Here is a 16,393-nt window from a genome sequence, read left to right as displayed (position 1 = left end):
AGGGTTTATATTTTACCATTACAATAAAATTATATGTTGGTTTGGGTTTACAAATGAGGTGATTAGAGTTTAGATTTTACAATTCGAAGAAAATTATATGTCGCGTTGGGTTTACAAATGAGGTGATTAGAGTTTATATTTTATAATTAGAACGAAATTATATCTCGGTTTGAGTTTACAAATGAGATGGTTAAAATTTAGATTTTACAATTAGAATGAAATTACATATCAGTTTGTTTATAAAAAGAGCGGTTTAGATTTCTTTATTTTACCATAATGTATACAATTTTTTTTTCCATATTTTACAAGGAGGTGAATAAAGAAGTTCACCCACGTGAATACATAAGTCACCTCTAGGGGTGAACCCAAAATTTGTTTGCCTTAAAAAAGATTTATTTTTTTCTATTAGCAAAAAATGCAAAATTCCAAACAATACATGATTGTTGCTTAGTCAACATTTTTAGGAAAATAGATATACTTTCTATTAAATATATAAGTTGTTTTATATGAGAGCTAAAATTTTTGAATTATTTTTATGTGTTTATTCAGAAATATAAAATATCAATCATGGAGTAGGTAGGGATATTTGAGAATGTAGCTTGCAACAACATTGTATTCCTTTACAATAGCCCCCCGGATATCCGTAGCTAGTAGCGCACAATGTGTTGCAGTCTGGCTTAAGTCCATGTGAACATACCCCTGGACAAAATTCATCATTTACTGACCTTGCTTCTGATCCTGTAAATAAATTAGCATACACTCATTATAATGCAGTATTACTATATTTCTTAAAAGTAATTGTATACTATGAACCTAATAAATTTAAATTAATATATATATATATATATATTTCTTATTGCTTGAGCTACCAATCATGAAGTGATATTTTAATAATGTTTTAGTTAACAGAAAAAATATGAGCAAGAACTTTTGTGTCTTTGTGGGAAGAGAATAACATTCTTTATGTTCTTCAAAATTTTGAAACTTTAACTACTAATAATTATAGTATATTTAATTAACGTTTCATTGACAAAAAAAAAGAATAATAGTATATATATTATGATGCATTAGTCTTATTTATGTAGTTGACAAACCTGTGATCAAGAACATTAAAATGATAGAAATTGCAATGAAAGGATATTGAGATCTCTGAATATCCATCCCTCTATTTTTCGTTTTTTTAAATCTTGTTTATTTGGATGATTTTGGAATAGGTATAGAGATTTGAAGCTACTTATATAGTCAAATTCTGAAATTTTAGTCAAATATATAAAATTCTATTCAAACCTACCAAATTTATTTTTCTGAAATCTTAGTCAAATATAAAAAATTCTATTCAAACCTACCAAATTTATTGTTCTGAAATCTTAGTCAAATATAAAAAATTCTATTCAAACCTATCAAATTTATTGTAAAAATGAATTAGGATGTGGTTGTCTCTTGGAAATGAATTAAATTAGTATGCATTAACTTTGACTTTGTAGTATAAATCTTTATACATACTATAATAAACACAATATTTCAAAGATAAAAATTCTTTTATTTCAACTTATGATATATATTTTTTTGTCAAATTCAACTTATGATATATTATAAATATGATATCGTATGTTTAAAATATATGGAAAATGATACTTTCCAAATTATTTAAAGTTTTTGAAAAATATATAGTAATGTTCATATTGTAATCAAGAGGTAGGGGTACCTCAAGGAGTTTAAGATGTGAAATTGGACGAATTCATAGAAGGATTTGATGAACTTTACAAACACTCAAATGTATTTGAAAAAAAATTCGATTAAAAACTTATAAGCACTTTCTTTTTTTGATTTGCAATAAAGTTGTGATGGCTCTGTCATTCTATCGCAAATCCCTTGCAAATTTGCTCTTAGTTTGCGAGAAAAATAATTTATTTACCAATATCTAACCAATCCCTCATATATTAGTGATGTCGCACTCACTCGTAAATTTATTTACTAACATATGCATCTCTTGTAAATTTTCCTAACAAATTGATTATTTTCTTATGGTGTTGGAAGGTCTGGTGGAATGAAAGAACAACAAGATCCAAGTCCCACAACAACCTCACAATGTCACTCAAGCTCAGATCTCCTTCTCCACGAAAAGATCACATAAAAATTACAGACACAAAAACCTTTAGCAAAGCTTATAGGAACTCTCGGAAACTCTCTCTTCCTTTTTACACAAAATAAATAGGTAGTGTACTGAAATATTATTTTATATATCTATATGGATGATACCTTTGTTTTCAAATTTTATATATTTGTTTAATTTCACGGTTTAAAAGCATTACAGTATAATCTAGTATTATAGGAGTATCCAATGATACTGTGACACGTCACTAACTTCATTAGGATATATATTACCCGGAGAAAACACCAAAGTTTCAATGCGATCAAATAATTAAGTCCCTCTAATAAAATTCACATTTTAAACATGAAATTGGGCTGATGGTCTTTTTGCCTACAACATTTATTGTTGGAAATAAACAATCTCTCCAAAGATAATGAACTGTTTCTACAGATGATAGATTAAACAGAAGCTGGAACTTGGGAGTCTACTGACTTCAGAACCTCCTCTCCCATCTCCTTGCAGCCAACCAGTTTCTGATCACACATTCAAAAAGACAAAAAACATTAGTACTGTTTGTTGTTGCCTGCTAACATTAACTAGGGAAGTTTCTAAGGAAAAGTAACCATGTTATAAAGAGACATACAGTTCCTGCGGAGTAAATGTCTCCAGTTCTGAATCCGTTGTTCAGAGCAACCAAAACCGCGTCTTCAATTCTCTTGGCTGCCTTTTCTTCTCCAAGTCCGTATTTCAGAAGCATTGCAGCACTAAGAATCGTTGCCAATGGGTTTGCCTTATCCTGAAAATTCAAAGAATGGACAAATTGTGCTCTTTATTTTTGGCATACAAAGTAGTTTTGCCGAGTTTGTTAGTAAGTATAGAGTTAGAACCTGTACAGCAATATCAGGTGCAGAACCATGTATTGGTTCAAAGAGTCCAGGTCCCTGTATTAAACATGGCAGGTTTAATATGTTCAGACTAGATCATACTGCTGCATAATCAAAGATGAGATTATTTATTTTATATCATACAGAATCACTGAGACTAGCAGATGGCAGCATTCCAATGCTTCCTGTGATCATTGAAGCTTCATCGGATAATATATCACCAAAAATGTTGTTTGTGACGATGGTGTCAAACTGCATTTATGAAACGATCAAACCGTTGTAAGGATTTACACTCGTCCCACATCAAGGCTGACTAGTTAGTTTGGCAAATACGCGTACCTGTTTTGGGTCACGAACAAGCTGCATCGCGGCATTGTCAACATACATATGTGACAGCTCAACATCAGGATATTCAGATGCTAATGCTGTTACTCGTTTCCTCCATAAAATTGAGGCCTGCATAGAAGAAAATTTGCATTAGCTTCAGTGTTCAATGCGTTCCACATTAAAAAAAGAGAGATGAAAACAAGTCAAAGATCAACCGTACTTCCAAGACATTAGCTTTGTCGACTGAACAAAGCTTGCCACGCCGTTTCCGAGCAGTCTCAAAGGCAACACGAGCAATTCTATCAATCTGAGGACCATAATTAGATTTTTCTGTAGTACTTAACATTAACAACCAGTCCAGGGGAATCTTGATCTCAATAGAGTACCTCGTGAGCAGCATAAACCTCAGTATTAAACCCAACTTCCTCGCCATTTTCATTGGTCTTTATGCCCCTTGGCTCTCCAAAGTAAATACCTGTTACCATGAGGCAGCATATTTAGAGATATTGTCCACCACTAAAACAACCAGTTTTAACACACAAATTGGACTGACCTCCTGTAAGCTCCCTAACAACCATTAGATCAACACCTTCAGCTACCTCTCTCTTCAAGGTGGAAGCATCCACTAACTGTACAAAAAGCAATAAATTTGAGTGACTTTCACACACAAGAAACAAATTCAGGCAAACATTCTGAGGAGGATGGGGTTACCTGTGAAAGAACTGTAGCAGGTCTCAGATTTGCAAAGACTTTGAGAGCTGCACGAAGCTGAAGTAAACCCTTCTCAGGCCTCAGATGTTTTTCATTGTTATCCCATTTGTACCTTTTTACAAAATATACCAACACAAAAATTAAAAAAGAAAGAGGCAGCAAGAGTTAGTTAGTGGGACAAGAGAGAGAGAGAAGAGAGACCCTCCAATGGCTCCAAGAAGCACTGCATCTGATTCTTTAGCAGCTGAGATGGTCTCCTCCGGGAAGGGAACTCCGACCAAATCCAAAGCAGCTCCTCCAATGGGCATCTCCCGGAAGCTAAATTCAACTCCTGATACAGAGCACAAAAGTCAATCAATGTCGTTAGAAAGCACTCCCCTTTGATTACAAACACCAGAGTGAGAGAAGAGAACCTTCGAAAGATCCAGCTTGGCGAAGCACATTTTTGGCAATAGAGACAACCTCCGGACCGATGCCGTCACCGGGAAGGAGAGTTATTCCCAGGGGAACCAACAGCGCATCTTACTCTAAAGGGATATTGTTTGGAGACAGCTCTAAACGTAGCCGGAACCTTGACCGGTCTGATATTCGTCTGCAGAGCCGCCGCCGCCGCCGTCATTTTAGGGAGAAATGGATTGATCTTTTTCAGTGTTCAAGAAAGTGGTCATACCTCTAAATGACCACTTCAACGGCTTAAAATTACATAAACTTTATTTTAATATTTATTTTTGATTTTTAATTACATATAATAAAAATTATTAAGTTTTATATTGGTACTAGATTAGGACCGTCTGATGTGCGGATTTAGATTTTTAAAATAAAATTAAACTTAATAAAGAATATAAAGTAAATATTTTTAATAAGGTAAAAACTCTCTATAAAAGTAGATAGATATACCAAGGTGTCCAATGTGATATTTAGTGTAAAATGTGTGACTCTGTGGTTGAGATATTAATCATGTTTTCTTTGAATGCCCTCACTCGTGTGAAGTTTGGGATTTATTTCCGACTTTGGTCTCGTTAGAGAGTTTTCCTTATAAGTTAGTGTACTCGAATTTAGATTTTGTTTTCTTGAGGGATGCCTCTCAATAGGGTGATCCTGATTAACCTTTTCTACTACCATGGATTTTATGGGCAATTTGGAAGGGTATAAATAAAAAAAAATTCAAGGTTTAGAGATTGAGGCGAATGATATAATTGTTCAGACTTTAGGCAATAAGTTAGCCTGGGAAGAGGTGCTCTCTTTTACGGTGGTCATGTCAGCTCCATCTACGTCTTCAGATGTCTAGGTTTCTTCACCTCGTTGTCAGATTGATGGTTCTTGGAAAGGAACCAATGTGCATTTAGGATTGGGCTCGGGGTGTTGCGTTGGTGAGGAGCGAACCTTATTGTTGGGGACCAAGTGTCTAAGACAAAGCCCCTTCCACTGCATTCGGAGTTAGAAGTGTTGTTATGGGTCATGGAGCGGATACATGCTGCAGGAATCGCTTGTCAACATTTTGAGACTGATTGTGCTGAGTTACTCACTATGGTGCAGTCCTCTGAAGATTGGTTGTCCTTCTCTAACCTGCTCGATGAGTTTAACTCGCTGGAATCATTCCCACTATTCTCCCTCTCTTGGATCCCGCATGCGTCAAATACGAAGGCGAATTGTCTTGCCCATGCTTCACGTTCTCTTATCTCTGAAGTTTCTTTTGTAAACCCTTTCCCTCCGGCTTATGCAACCAACCGAATAATTTTCTTTTAATTTATTATTTGGTTGAAGAAAAAAGTAAATTGATACACTTTTAGTTAAATAAAATAGTTGTAGATAAGTTCAAAGTTATTAAAAAAAAATATTTAACAAAGAATATATATTTATTTTTTTCGTAAGTAAAAACAATGTAAGAGATAAACTTTTAGTTATAGGAGATAGTTGTTTTTTGTTTTGCTATAATACACTAATGTATATCTATTTACAAATCTACTATTTACATTACCACTAAAAGTGTATTTGTACACACAAATATATTTTACTGTTAAAATATATTCTTTAGTCTTTACTACTACCAACAATTTGTCTTTATAAACATATTATATGTCTCTTCACTTTAACATTTTTATAGTTACAAAAATGCATACATTAATCTTCCATACTCATATTTTATATATTACAATATCAGTCTTTTGAATAAATTATTTGATTGGTGAAAAAAATCTATTTTTATCTACTTATTTTACTTCAACAATCTCCTTCTTTATGTAAAGGTGAGTATTTACATTTTTTTAGAAACAGTAATTAATTGTATAATTTTCCCAATCATATTTTTTTTATCTTATATAAAAAGTAATCATTTTCTTATAAAATTAGCAACTTAAATTTAAAATAAATAAACAATATTATAGTTTCAAAATTTATGATATATATAATTTTCTTATAATGATCTTTTCTAAATTTTAAAGCTGTTATAATTTTACAATTTTCTTATAATTGCCTTTTAATATATTTAAAACTGTTAAAAACAAAATTTTTGTTTTACATTTGGAAGTTTAAAAATGTTTTTTTTAAGATTTTAAATAAAATTAGGTTTTTTTTTTCTCTATTTTACTTTTATATAAAACCTTTTCTGGTAGGTTTTGAATTTTTACATTTTTATTTTTTTTAAATTTCATAAATTTGGAATTGACATTTGTTAACATCTGAATGATACAACTGACACGTGTCACGATCTTGTTAATGAGTAATTTTGACATTAAACTTTATATAATAAGATTTGTAATTATAAACATTTATATATTGTTAATATAACTTAAATAAATGTATTTTTCTTACTTTTGTTTATAATTTATAATTTTTTTTTTATTTTCTAACATATATTTTTACATATTTTTATATATATTGTTTTATGTCGTAAACGCCTAAACCGCATAAAAACCGTCTAACCTCTAACTAAGCGTTTTAGATGTTAGGTGATGGATCACAGCCTAGATACCGCCTAGCACTTTCTTGAACACCGGTCTTTTTGGAGCGTATTGTTCTGTAATCGGAATCGTGGGTTGTGATCCGACGGCTAAGTTTAGAATATAAGCCCTAATGCTAAATAATGAAGAAGACGATCACTTGTGCACGTTTGGGAATTGTTTAAATGGGCATTTCTTAACTTAGTCCATTAAGTTTTAGTCATTTTATTTTTTTGCTGGCTATTGTTTTTTTACTTTTTTTCTCCGGTTTAACTCAATTTTTCCGCGGTAAAAAATAAAATAAAATGATAACCTTCTCAGTCATTCAAAAGGTCTCAGTTTGGATGACTAAAATATTAGACTTCATCGCTTAGGAGGACTTCACTGCGTACGACGGCGATGACGCAGATCATCAGATCCAGTCCCGTTCTCGCTTTCATCGGCTTACAGATATGCTTCATCTTCTTCGCTTCAACTCTCACATGCACTTCTGGGTAATGAATCCTTCTCTGGGAAAATCATCTCAATTCTATTCTCGTTTTAGCCTTAGTTCTTCTAGGGTTCTTCCTTCTATTGATGGATTTGTGCGGCGTCATTTGATGTTTTTCTCCAAGATCATTGGGTTACTTCCTTCTTATGTGCTCTTTGTATGGTTTATTATCGTTGTGCAGGTTTGAGGATAGTTATACCATTACTGGTAGAGTGAAGATTCCACCAAGTAGGTTTCTGATCACACCATTACTGCTTTTTTTTTTCTCCTAGCTTACTGGTTGGTTATGCGACTGCGTTTTGAGTTAATTACATCCTCTAGAGCTTATAATCAAATCTCTAGCTCCTTATAATATACCTTTTTCGTCGAGTTGATATCAGCTTTATCTTAAGCCGCTATGCGGTATTATTTTATTCACTTTTCCAATATGATCTTTTGATTGAAGCTTGAATTGTATCAGCATAGGTTAGGTAGGAGTAATTCTCTGAATGTTTTTCATATATTACCTTACTTTACATTGGTTTGTTCCTAGTATATGAAATGGTATGTAGTAAAAATCATCTCTTTAATACAACTGTGCCTGAAGTAAGCGTGTTTTGCTTAAGAATTCTTAGTAATTTGTTTTTAATGATACTGTTTCGTGTTTATCATTCTTAATCTATGATACATTAAACTCCATGGAACTGATCTATTTAAGTTATTCCCTAGGCAACGTTATTGGTCACACAGCAAAGTTCTCAAATGTCAAAGTTTTACTCAATGGAGGGCATAAGATTACGTTTCTCAGGCCTGATGGCTACTTTACTTTGTATCCTTTTGATCCCTTCAGCTACAACAGTTTCTTTTGAGTATACTGTGAGTAAATATTTACTGTATGGTGTCACCAAAAGAAGAGTAATGAATATGATTCTTAATTTTTGCTGTCCTTAACTAACCGGTTTGTAAAGTCACAAAGTTCCTGCTGGGACTCATTTGATTGAAGTGTCGGCAATGGGCTACTTCTTTTCTCCTGTAAGCTTTTTTGTTTTGTTATGTTTTATGGTTTCCAAAAGTGCAGCTTTGTAAGAACCTGGTTCTAATGTAACTATGGTTAACCAAAACTAGGTACGAGTAGATGTTAGTGCTCGGCATCGTGGCAAGGTTCAAGCAACACTAACAGAAACCAGGCGGAGTCTTACTGAGATGGTTTTGGAGCCATTGAAGGAAGAGCAATACTACGAGGTGATACTTGACATGAATCTTGTCATTATTGAATTTTGCCCCTAGCTTTTTGTTTTTCTTACTTGATTCTGTAAAAAAAAAACTACAGATTCGAGAGCCTTTCAATGTTATGAACATTGTGAAAAGTCCAATGGGTCTCATGGTGGGATTCATGGTCGTGGTTGTGTTCCTAATGCCCAAACTGATGGAAAACATAGGTACGCTTCTATTACCCTCAGACTACATAACTAGCACCTCACAATAAGCCAATACATTCATCTTCTGAGCTTTGCCTGTATAGAATACAAATGTGCACAATGGATGTTGTTGATCTCTTGTCACTGATTCTTGGAGCTTTTAACGCTCTTGAAATGGTTGTTACATTGTAAGTTAAGCACACCTAAATTGTGTCATAAAAAAACAGATCCAGAGGAGATGAAGCAAGCACAAGAGGAAATGAGGAGACAAGGTGTGCCTTCGCTAACGAGCTTGTTACCAGGCGCTGGGGCTAGCCGCTAAGAAGTTCCCTCGTTTGGGTAAATGGATGCATTATCACGAAAGGAGCAGAGAAAGAAATTGTCTCTTTGAATTTGGTTGCAAAATGATGATGAAGTTATAACTCTTTTGAGTATCTTTCTATCTGATATGTAAAAAAAGAAGAGGTCTTCTTATTCTTAAGGGCTTGTTGTATACTTAAAAATCACTCTCTAGCTGACTTATTTTTACTTGATGTAATGAGAGAATCTGTAACATGTTTCAAATATTCTGATTTTCCAAAATCTTTTGCGTTGGCTTCACCAATGTTTGGCAAGACTAGCCCGCCCAAAAACCTAACCCTCTGGGCTAAGCAGCGAGTCTCGTAAAAAGAAATTAATAAATATTTTTGGCCGAAAATTTTCAATTCCCCCTATGATGAACTCTGAAACCAAATAGTAACGGAGTAACCGATCTCTGAAGCAGAAAAGCAAACAACACGGAAACCGAAGAAGACGCATTCATAGCTCCTCCTTGTTGTTCCTCTTCTTCACTTCTCGATTCTCTGATTTTGAATCTCTATCTGACTCACTCTCTCTCTATCTCATTCCTCTCTCTGATCGTGGATTGAGATGGAGAGCTTACCAACGACGGCTCCGTCTAAATCAGAACGACGAGGGAGGTCCTCCAAGTCTTCTCAGAGTTCCTCCAAGCCTTCAGTTATCATGGCTTTCTTCTCTTGCCTCGCTTGGCTCTACGTCGCTGGCCGGTACCTTTGTTTTTTTTTTTTTTTCTCGTTGATTCGATGGATAAGAGAATCTCACTCTAGATTTGTTCTTCGGATTCGATTTCTCCTAGTTTTTGGTATCGTGAATGAACTGGTTTCTTCTTATGTGTGGTTAGGTTATGGCAAGATGCAGAGAATAGAGTGGTACTCAACAATATTCTTAAGACGAGTTATGATCAGGTTTGTGCTATTCTTAGTGCTCTCTTGAAATTTTTGTTTTGTTTCTGAAAATTAGATATTAAAGTGATAATCTTCTTTGGAGGCTGTAGAAGCCTAAGGTTCTTACGGTGGATAACAAGTTAGTGCTCCTAGGATGCAGGTAAGTTTGTTTTTTTTTTTGGTTGCAATGTGTTTTTCCCGTTGTGCTTGTGATAACATGATTGTTGTGTGTACTTGATGATGATTATATCAGAGATCTTGAGAGGAGAATTGTTGAAACTGAAATGGAGTTGGCTCTTGCAAAGAGTCAAGGCTATCTGCAAAACTCGAAAAGTTCAGGGAAGAAATTGCTTGCTGTGATTGGAGTGTATTCAGGCTTTGGAAGTCATCTGAGGCGTAATTCATTTAGAGGATCTTGGATGCCACAAGGTAGATTCATCCAGAAACTTTTTTTTGTCATTTTTTACCAATTTGGAATGATTACTGACTTTTTTTTTTTTTTTTTTGTTCTAAAGGTGATGCTTTGAGGAAACTTGAAGAAAGAGGAATTGTCGTTCGTTTTGCGATTGGTCGAAGGTTTCTTTCCACTAACTATATCTTTGTTTTATGTTTCATGTATCAAGTTTTTGATGTTAGTGTTTTAAGAATTCCAGTCCAAATCGAGGTGATAGCTTAGATCGAAAAATGGACGAGGAAAATCAAGCAAAAAAAGATTTTTTGATTCTTGTAAGTAGATGATATATGAAAAGCATTAAGCATCTTTTGCTTGCCTGCTTGGTTGTGTTATGTTAGTTTTTGCTTCTTCTGGTTTGGATTTTAATTGTGTTCTTGGCATTACTGGTATATTAGGATAATCATGAAGAGGCTCAAGAAGAGTTATCCAAGAAAGTAAAGTTCTTCTTCAGTGCTGCTGTTCAAAACTGGGATGCAGAGTTTTACATCAAAGTTGATGACAATATTGACCTAGATCTTGGTAAATTAATACTTGTGAAATGATGTTTTGTCTTATCCTGCTTTAGCAATTCATGCTGAATTATCTTGGTTACAATCCCATACCAACAATTTTACTTGTGTGATAATTGTTTTTACATATGGTAGAGGGGTTGATCAGCCTACTTGAAAGTCGACGTGGTCAAGATAATGGTTATATCGGGTGTATGAAGTCTGGGGAAGTGGTTTCTGAAGAGTTCGTATCATACTCATCTTTCTTATATTTTCCTTTCATTGACAATATATGCAAACTAAGTAATCCATCTACATGGGTCTTTGTGTTCAGGGGAGAGCAATGGTATGAGCCAGAATGGTGGAAATTTGGGGATCAAAAATCGTAAGTGATAGCATATGTTATCTTATGTGAAAGAAATCTAAATCTTCTTTGATATTGTGCTGTAACTCATATTATTACTTCATTACATCTAGGTACTTTCATCATGCAGCTGGTTCACTGTTAATACTATCTAAGAATTTGGCTCAATATATAAACATAAACAGGTTGGGCTCACAATCTTAAATTCCCTTGAAGAATGTCATTGGCATTGTTCCATGTTCGGTTCATTACTCATCACATGTTCTTTTCTTTCACATATACATAAATGCAGTGGATCATTGAAGACATATGCGTTTGACGATACCTCCATAGGGTCTTGGATGATTGGTGTTCAGGCAACGTATATAGACGACAATCGCCTTTGCTGCAGCAGCATCGTACAAGGTTTGTTTTTTAATATCTTTAATATGATTTGACTTCAGATATATATGGTGAAATCTGAGAATTACCGTTTACTTTTACAGACAAGGTGTGTTCTGTGGCTTGATCAAAGGAAGAGTGTCTTCCAGCAAAACCTCTGGTGTATCCATGGCGCTTCTGTGAGGTGGGCTCTTTGGAATGTTTACCCGAGTTAAGATTGATTCAGAATCAAATTATCATATAGGGTATACTCAGGAATTTTAGTTAGAAAAAAAAAAAAAAAAAAAACAAAAACATAATTTAAGTTACATAACTGACCACAAATAGTAGACTCAATCCCGGCTTCGAACTATAAGTTTGAGTGATGGAGTAATTTACTTTGGAACTTCTAAATGAAAAAAAATACTTTACTTCTTCTTCTTACTCTCTTGTTTTGACATTTCTGATGATTGATACGCTCATGGCTGTCCATGTGATGATGCACAGAGTGATTCAGTCTTATAGTTACATTTTTTTTTTTTTTTTGAAGTAGTCTTGGTTTTAAGATTTAATTATGTCTTTAGCTTTCAGCGGACCATAAGGTCTGTTTACTTTTACAAATGAGTCTGGACATCTTCTGCATAAGTGTAACCTGCAAATTACAAATTTTTATATTCTTTGATACAAGCGATTCTATGCTTCTTCTACGGTGATAACATCTATTATTACAAGTTTACGACGAGTATTTGAACAAAACATCTTATTATTTTGCAAACATGTGTTCTGTTTATTTCGGTAACCTCATAATTAACCCTGTACTGGAATAATCCAAACTATCATTGGCACAGATGGATTTGTGACCAAATTTTAAACGGATATATCTTAAATCACTCTATGAACATATTTGATATTTAAATAAGTTTTTTTTTTTTTATGTTTCCTCAATTAATATATGTAGGATATAAAAATATTTATATGTATCTCATGAAAGAAAATAGATTTCATATACTAGTGAAAGAAAATATATGTATATATACGAATAAGAATCGGACACTTAATCACTCATCCCATTGGAGTCATGATTCAATATTCAAATACTGATAACATGTTGCAATTGACTATTGTGAAGTTGTGTTTTGATAAATAATGAAAACAAAAGTTGGTGTCATATCGACTACATTTTCCACCTTCAGCAAAGGTAATATAAGAACAGGTTGCATTAGAATACACTATATGTATTTCTGAACTACTTATTATAAAATGTGTTATGTGTGGATAAGCTAATTTATTTGAAAAAGGAGTCACTATATATAAGAACGACCTGGTCTCCTCAAGTGATTTTTTTTTTTCAGATGTAACAAACTCCCAAAGTCAAAGGCATCTCAATTCTTGATAGAAATGATTAACAATTCAATCCTCACGTTTAAAATTCGAAATGATATATATTCATATCGGTCACATAATTTGAAGTGATATATATATATATATATTCGTTGGTCAAATTATATGAAGTGATATAAATACACATGTACATGCGTTGAAGTTTGTAACCTAACACCAACAAACACAAATTAGGGTAGAAGCACAATGAAGGGAAGCTTGTGGTTTATTGCCTTGTTGTTGATTCTCTCTTTGGTGATTTCATCTTGTGGAGCTTCAACTCAGTCATACAAAATCCGCAAACATTGTAAGTAGTCCGATGATTTTTAATTCGATTTTAAGTATATTTGTTTATTCTTGTATGACTAACGTAGATTTATCTAACAATGATGTCAGTGAATAGAAGAACACCACCTAGTGATTCAAAACCCGCACCCCAGTATCTTAGCAAGCAAGAAAGAAAACTAGAAAAGCATAGATCTGTTGTGTATGGGTTGTGGTGGTTAGACGAACTGATTTTTAAATATTACTAGATGGGTATCCGCGTTATATCGCAAGAATTTCTTTTTAACTTCCGGTTTAATGTAATTTTTGTCCAAATTCAAGTAATTTAAGTAAAAGTTTTTTTTTCCAAATTCTAGTAATTTACTTCCAAATCTAAATTTATTTTTCAATCATTTGGTTACTACAACTTGTTGAGACTTTTGATCGTGTGTTCATCTCATACCTCTTTTTTATGGATTATCCTTTTTCCAATGCATGAAAAACAATGATCTTACAAGAAATTTTGCATGAACCTTGAACAAAGGAGAAGCTGTGGGAAACTTTTACAAGTGAGAGTGTTCTATGAATTTAAACCATACCACAAAATAATTCTATGATTAGGCTTTTAAGATATTAAAAAATACGATCAAATAGGTTTATGATAATCATGTATTCATGAGTTGTTCGATATATCATCGATAATCATATATTCATATGAGTTGTTGGATAAATCATCGATAATTATATATTCATGAGTTGTTGGATATATCAATGATAATCATATATTCGAGTGGGTTGAGATCACGTGTAACATCGCCATCAATCACTAAATTTTGGTTTTTCATAGAAGACAAGACGCTTAATAACTTTCAAGCTGAATAATCCTCGAACTTTGTAAGTGGCATTGCGATCTTCAGTCTGAGACGACCAAAAAAAAGAAAATAAAAATCTCTATAATTTCTAATTAAAACCTATTTAGAACAGCTAATAATGTGTATTTATTTAAATTTGATTGTTTGTCTTTTGCAAGTGAGGTGTCAGCTAACAGTACCCAAAAAAAAAGAACTTTTAAAAACTGATATGGTAGGATGGAGAGACTTTGTTTTGCTTTTACTGTATTGATTCTATTTTGTAGTTTATGAAAGAAAGAAAAACACAGGAAATGAACCAAAAAAGTATTTTAATATGTTTCTTACATTAGCTAAAAACGTACCGACGTTATAGAAGTTTAGGTTATAAAGAAAATTAGATCCATATTTGCGCATGAGTCATGACCATATTTTTGTTTGACATTACGTTTATTTTGAATAAAGCAATTGTGAAGTTAGTCCAACATCGTTGTCATAATATTTAAACAAATTAAATAGTTTATAACTGCTTTTCGATTATTTTATAATAGTGTAATTGGATGTCTATATGGTTACGTTGGACAATTCGTCCATTTAGTCCACCATCAACCCTGACATTTCCCACCATATAATTAAATAATACAAAATTTATTACCTTAGATTTCTATTTTTTCTATATTATTTGTTATAATTGTACATTCAACTAAAAAACAAGTTGACCAAAAAAAACTTAAAAAAAAAAAGTAAATCGAATAAGAAGTTCGAAAATCGAAACTTAGATGTCAAGTAAGTCAGCTTGGTTGCAGGCGAGGGCACATTAATTCGAACCTCCTACAAGACCTTCTCCGACTCTTACTATCCAACCTGCGAGAACTTCCTACTTTAATTGTGACTAGGCATTGTTGTCTTTATAATCAGTGCCGGCTCAACTACAAGGGTGGGTAGTGGGACCGTCCCGTATGAAAGACCCAAAAAAAAAGTTTAGATTTAAAAACAGTAATTCAAAAAAATAATTTATATGAACAAAAGGAGTCCAAAAAAATAATTTATATGTATAAAAAGGATCCAATTTTTTTTTAATAAATAAAAAGGGTCAAAATAAATTTATATAAATATAAGGATTCATATAGAACTATTTTTTCTTTTTATCAAAATAAAGAAAATTTTTGTTAAAATTTTTAATATATTAAAAGGTCTATTTTAAAAAATTTGCCCAGGGGCCTAGAAAGTGTAAACACATGCTCAATTGTTCATAGGTTAACTAATTTATTTTTATTTTAAAAAGTTTGAACTATGATAATGAAGCTAATGTTTTATTTAGTTCTAATCCATTAAGATGAAGTGCCTAAAATTAAGATATAGTTCATTATGCTGGTATAGATTGTTAAATAGTATTCTAGTGAAGTGTCCGACCAAAACGATGTTTGTTTCTTTTGCAATGAACATTAGTTACATTTCGATGGAATGGGAAAATTGGGTTTACAAGGGTGTTAGCCTGTTAGGGATAGAAAAGGAATGAGATATTGGCGTTTCATATATACAATTGGAAGCATTGTGAATGTAGACGTGAATTTAGGTCAAGGGCTTGAGGGAATCAATTTTTTCCTTTCAGCTTTTTGCGAGATACGTTTGCACGCATAGATGCCAATGAATGCATGTGCGTGTACACTCACATACATGCAAATGCACACATGAATTTGGTTGGTTGTTTTTATCCATATTGTAGTAGTCAAATCCATACTAAACGGAGTAATGTGATTTAGTAATGTTCAATTCCGGTTGAGAATGTGGAGTTATGAATCTTCAAAAGTTCTTGTTAAGCTAAGAACAAAACTATATAGGAAACAAAAAAAAGAACACGTGAATCAACCTTTTAAACCAGAAAATCACACTAAACTCTATATATGTTTTTTTGTGTCAGGGACGCATTGTAGTTATGTTAATGAGAGGTGGTGCCCAAGATGAAAACTTTACATATTTATAACCTGTGCCATAATGATACTGATCACTGGTTTCAGGCGTCTTCTATTATGGACCGGTTATAAAGTGTACCGATTAATTTTCATCTTCCTTCATTTTTTCTTCTAAATGCATTTTGCTTCATTTTTCTTCAAAAACATCTCCTTTTACTTTAGCAGGTTCATAAATCTAAATATTCAGAAAATATCAAAA

At 33.0% G+C, this 16,393-nt stretch overlaps 4 protein-coding genes and 1 long non-coding RNA gene across 9 annotated transcripts; 3 read left to right on the top strand and 2 right to left on the bottom strand.

Annotated features, from left to right (window-relative positions):
- Window positions 1-371: 371 nt before the first annotated feature.
- On the bottom strand, window positions 372-1,240 carry LOC147941859 (uncharacterized). The gene is made up of 2 exons (XR_015561293.1): window positions 1,095-1,240; window positions 372-738 (listed from the first exon to the last, which is right to left on the bottom strand). It is a non-coding gene; the product is annotated as an uncharacterized LOC147941859 (long non-coding RNA).
- Window positions 1,241-2,403: 1,163 nt separating this feature from the next.
- LOC104703063 (3-isopropylmalate dehydrogenase 2, chloroplastic) lies at window positions 2,404-7,107 on the bottom strand. Of its 2 annotated transcripts, XM_010418999.3 has the most exons (12): window positions 7,023-7,107; window positions 4,428-4,686; window positions 4,216-4,345; window positions 4,015-4,126; window positions 3,857-3,932; window positions 3,690-3,778; window positions 3,524-3,610; window positions 3,316-3,432; window positions 3,121-3,228; window positions 2,980-3,033; window positions 2,736-2,888; window positions 2,404-2,625 (listed from the first exon to the last, which is right to left on the bottom strand). In XM_010418999.3, the coding sequence occupies exons 3-12, from the start codon at window positions 4,320-4,322 to the stop codon at window positions 2,551-2,553; spliced, it is 978 nt and encodes a 325-aa protein (XP_010417301.2). In that variant the 5' UTR covers window positions 4,323-4,345; window positions 4,428-4,686; window positions 7,023-7,107; the 3' UTR covers window positions 2,404-2,550. The 2 variants fall into 2 exon arrangements, with proteins under 2 accessions (XP_010417301.2, XP_087313468.1); XM_087457342.1 differs by lacking the exons at window positions 4,216-4,345; window positions 4,428-4,686; window positions 7,023-7,107 and having other exon boundaries at window positions 4,015-4,145.
- Window positions 7,108-7,277: 170 nt separating this feature from the next.
- On the top strand, window positions 7,278-9,422 carry LOC104703062 (ER membrane protein complex subunit 7 homolog). The gene is made up of 7 exons (XM_010418998.2): window positions 7,278-7,447; window positions 7,625-7,671; window positions 8,152-8,251; window positions 8,391-8,454; window positions 8,548-8,664; window positions 8,753-8,861; window positions 9,068-9,422. The coding sequence occupies exons 1-7, from the start codon at window positions 7,353-7,355 to the stop codon at window positions 9,160-9,162; spliced, it is 627 nt and encodes a 208-aa protein (XP_010417300.2). The 5' UTR covers window positions 7,278-7,352; the 3' UTR covers window positions 9,163-9,422.
- Window positions 9,423-9,518: 96 nt separating this feature from the next.
- LOC104703061 (hydroxyproline O-galactosyltransferase HPGT3-like) lies at window positions 9,519-12,166 on the top strand. Of its 4 annotated transcripts, XM_087457343.1 has the most exons (12): window positions 9,551-9,886; window positions 10,021-10,084; window positions 10,174-10,223; window positions 10,317-10,492; window positions 10,579-10,639; window positions 10,717-10,789; window positions 10,913-11,036; window positions 11,162-11,249; window positions 11,340-11,390; window positions 11,483-11,554; window positions 11,662-11,774; window positions 11,855-12,166. In XM_087457343.1, the coding sequence occupies exons 1-12, from the start codon at window positions 9,750-9,752 to the stop codon at window positions 11,875-11,877; spliced, it is 1,032 nt and encodes a 343-aa protein (XP_087313469.1). In that variant the 5' UTR covers window positions 9,551-9,749; the 3' UTR covers window positions 11,878-12,166. The 4 variants fall into 4 exon arrangements, 1 of the variants encoding a protein (XP_087313469.1); XR_015561291.1 differs by lacking the exon at window positions 10,717-10,789 and having other exon boundaries at window positions 9,519-9,886; XR_015561290.1 differs by lacking the exon at window positions 11,162-11,249.
- A 1,092-nt stretch (window positions 12,167-13,258) lies between these two features.
- LOC109125602 (uncharacterized) lies at window positions 13,259-13,744 on the top strand. Its single transcript, XM_019227544.2, has 2 exons — window positions 13,259-13,416; window positions 13,506-13,744. The coding sequence occupies exons 1-2, from the start codon at window positions 13,317-13,319 to the stop codon at window positions 13,640-13,642; spliced, it is 237 nt and encodes a 78-aa protein (XP_019083089.1). The 5' UTR covers window positions 13,259-13,316; the 3' UTR covers window positions 13,643-13,744.
- The last annotated feature ends 2,649 nt before the right edge of the window (window positions 13,745-16,393 follow it).

The sequence above is a fragment of the Camelina sativa genome, chromosome 7 (assembly GCF_030686135.1).
Source record: "Camelina sativa cultivar CO46 ecotype springtype chromosome 7, ASM3068613v1".
NCBI classification, from domain to species: domain Eukaryota; kingdom Viridiplantae; phylum Streptophyta; class Magnoliopsida; order Brassicales; family Brassicaceae; genus Camelina; species Camelina sativa.
The sequence above is the reverse complement of the archived record's forward strand: the minus strand, read 5'-3'. Positions and strand labels throughout refer to the sequence as shown.

Bases quoted from the DNA above. Each gene is read 5' to 3' on its own strand.
- LOC104703063 (XM_010418999.3), bottom strand. From the start codon at position 4,322: ATGCCCATTGGAGGAGCTGCTTTGGATTTGGTCGGAGTTCCCTTCCCG. The intron at 4,127-4,215 runs GTCTCTCTTCTC...TTTTGTAAAAAG, and splicing joins CTTCTTGGAGCCATTGGAGG to GTACAAATGGGATAACAATG. The intron at 3,779-3,856 runs GTCAGTCCAATT...TCATGGTAACAG, and splicing joins TGTTAGGGAGCTTACAGGAG to GTATTTACTTTGGAGAGCCA.
- LOC104703062 (XM_010418998.2), top strand. From the start codon at position 7,353: ATGACGCAGATCATCAGATCCAGTCCCGTTCTCGCTTTCATCGGCTTA. The intron at 7,672-8,151 runs GTAGGTTTCTGA...GTTATTCCCTAG, and splicing joins TAGAGTGAAGATTCCACCAA to GCAACGTTATTGGTCACACA. The intron at 8,862-9,067 runs GTACGCTTCTAT...ATAAAAAAACAG, and splicing joins CAAACTGATGGAAAACATAG to ATCCAGAGGAGATGAAGCAA.
- LOC104703061 (XM_087457343.1), top strand. From the start codon at position 9,750: ATGGAGAGCTTACCAACGACGGCTCCGTCTAAATCAGAACGACGAGGG. The intron at 9,887-10,020 runs GTACCTTTGTTT...ATGTGTGGTTAG, and splicing joins TGGCTCTACGTCGCTGGCCG to GTTATGGCAAGATGCAGAGA. The intron at 10,640-10,716 runs GTTTCTTTCCAC...TAAGAATTCCAG, and splicing joins CGTTTTGCGATTGGTCGAAG to TCCAAATCGAGGTGATAGCT.
- LOC109125602 (XM_019227544.2), top strand. From the start codon at position 13,317: ATGAAGGGAAGCTTGTGGTTTATTGCCTTGTTGTTGATTCTCTCTTTG. The intron at 13,417-13,505 runs GTAAGTAGTCCG...CAATGATGTCAG, and splicing joins ATACAAAATCCGCAAACATT to TGAATAGAAGAACACCACCT.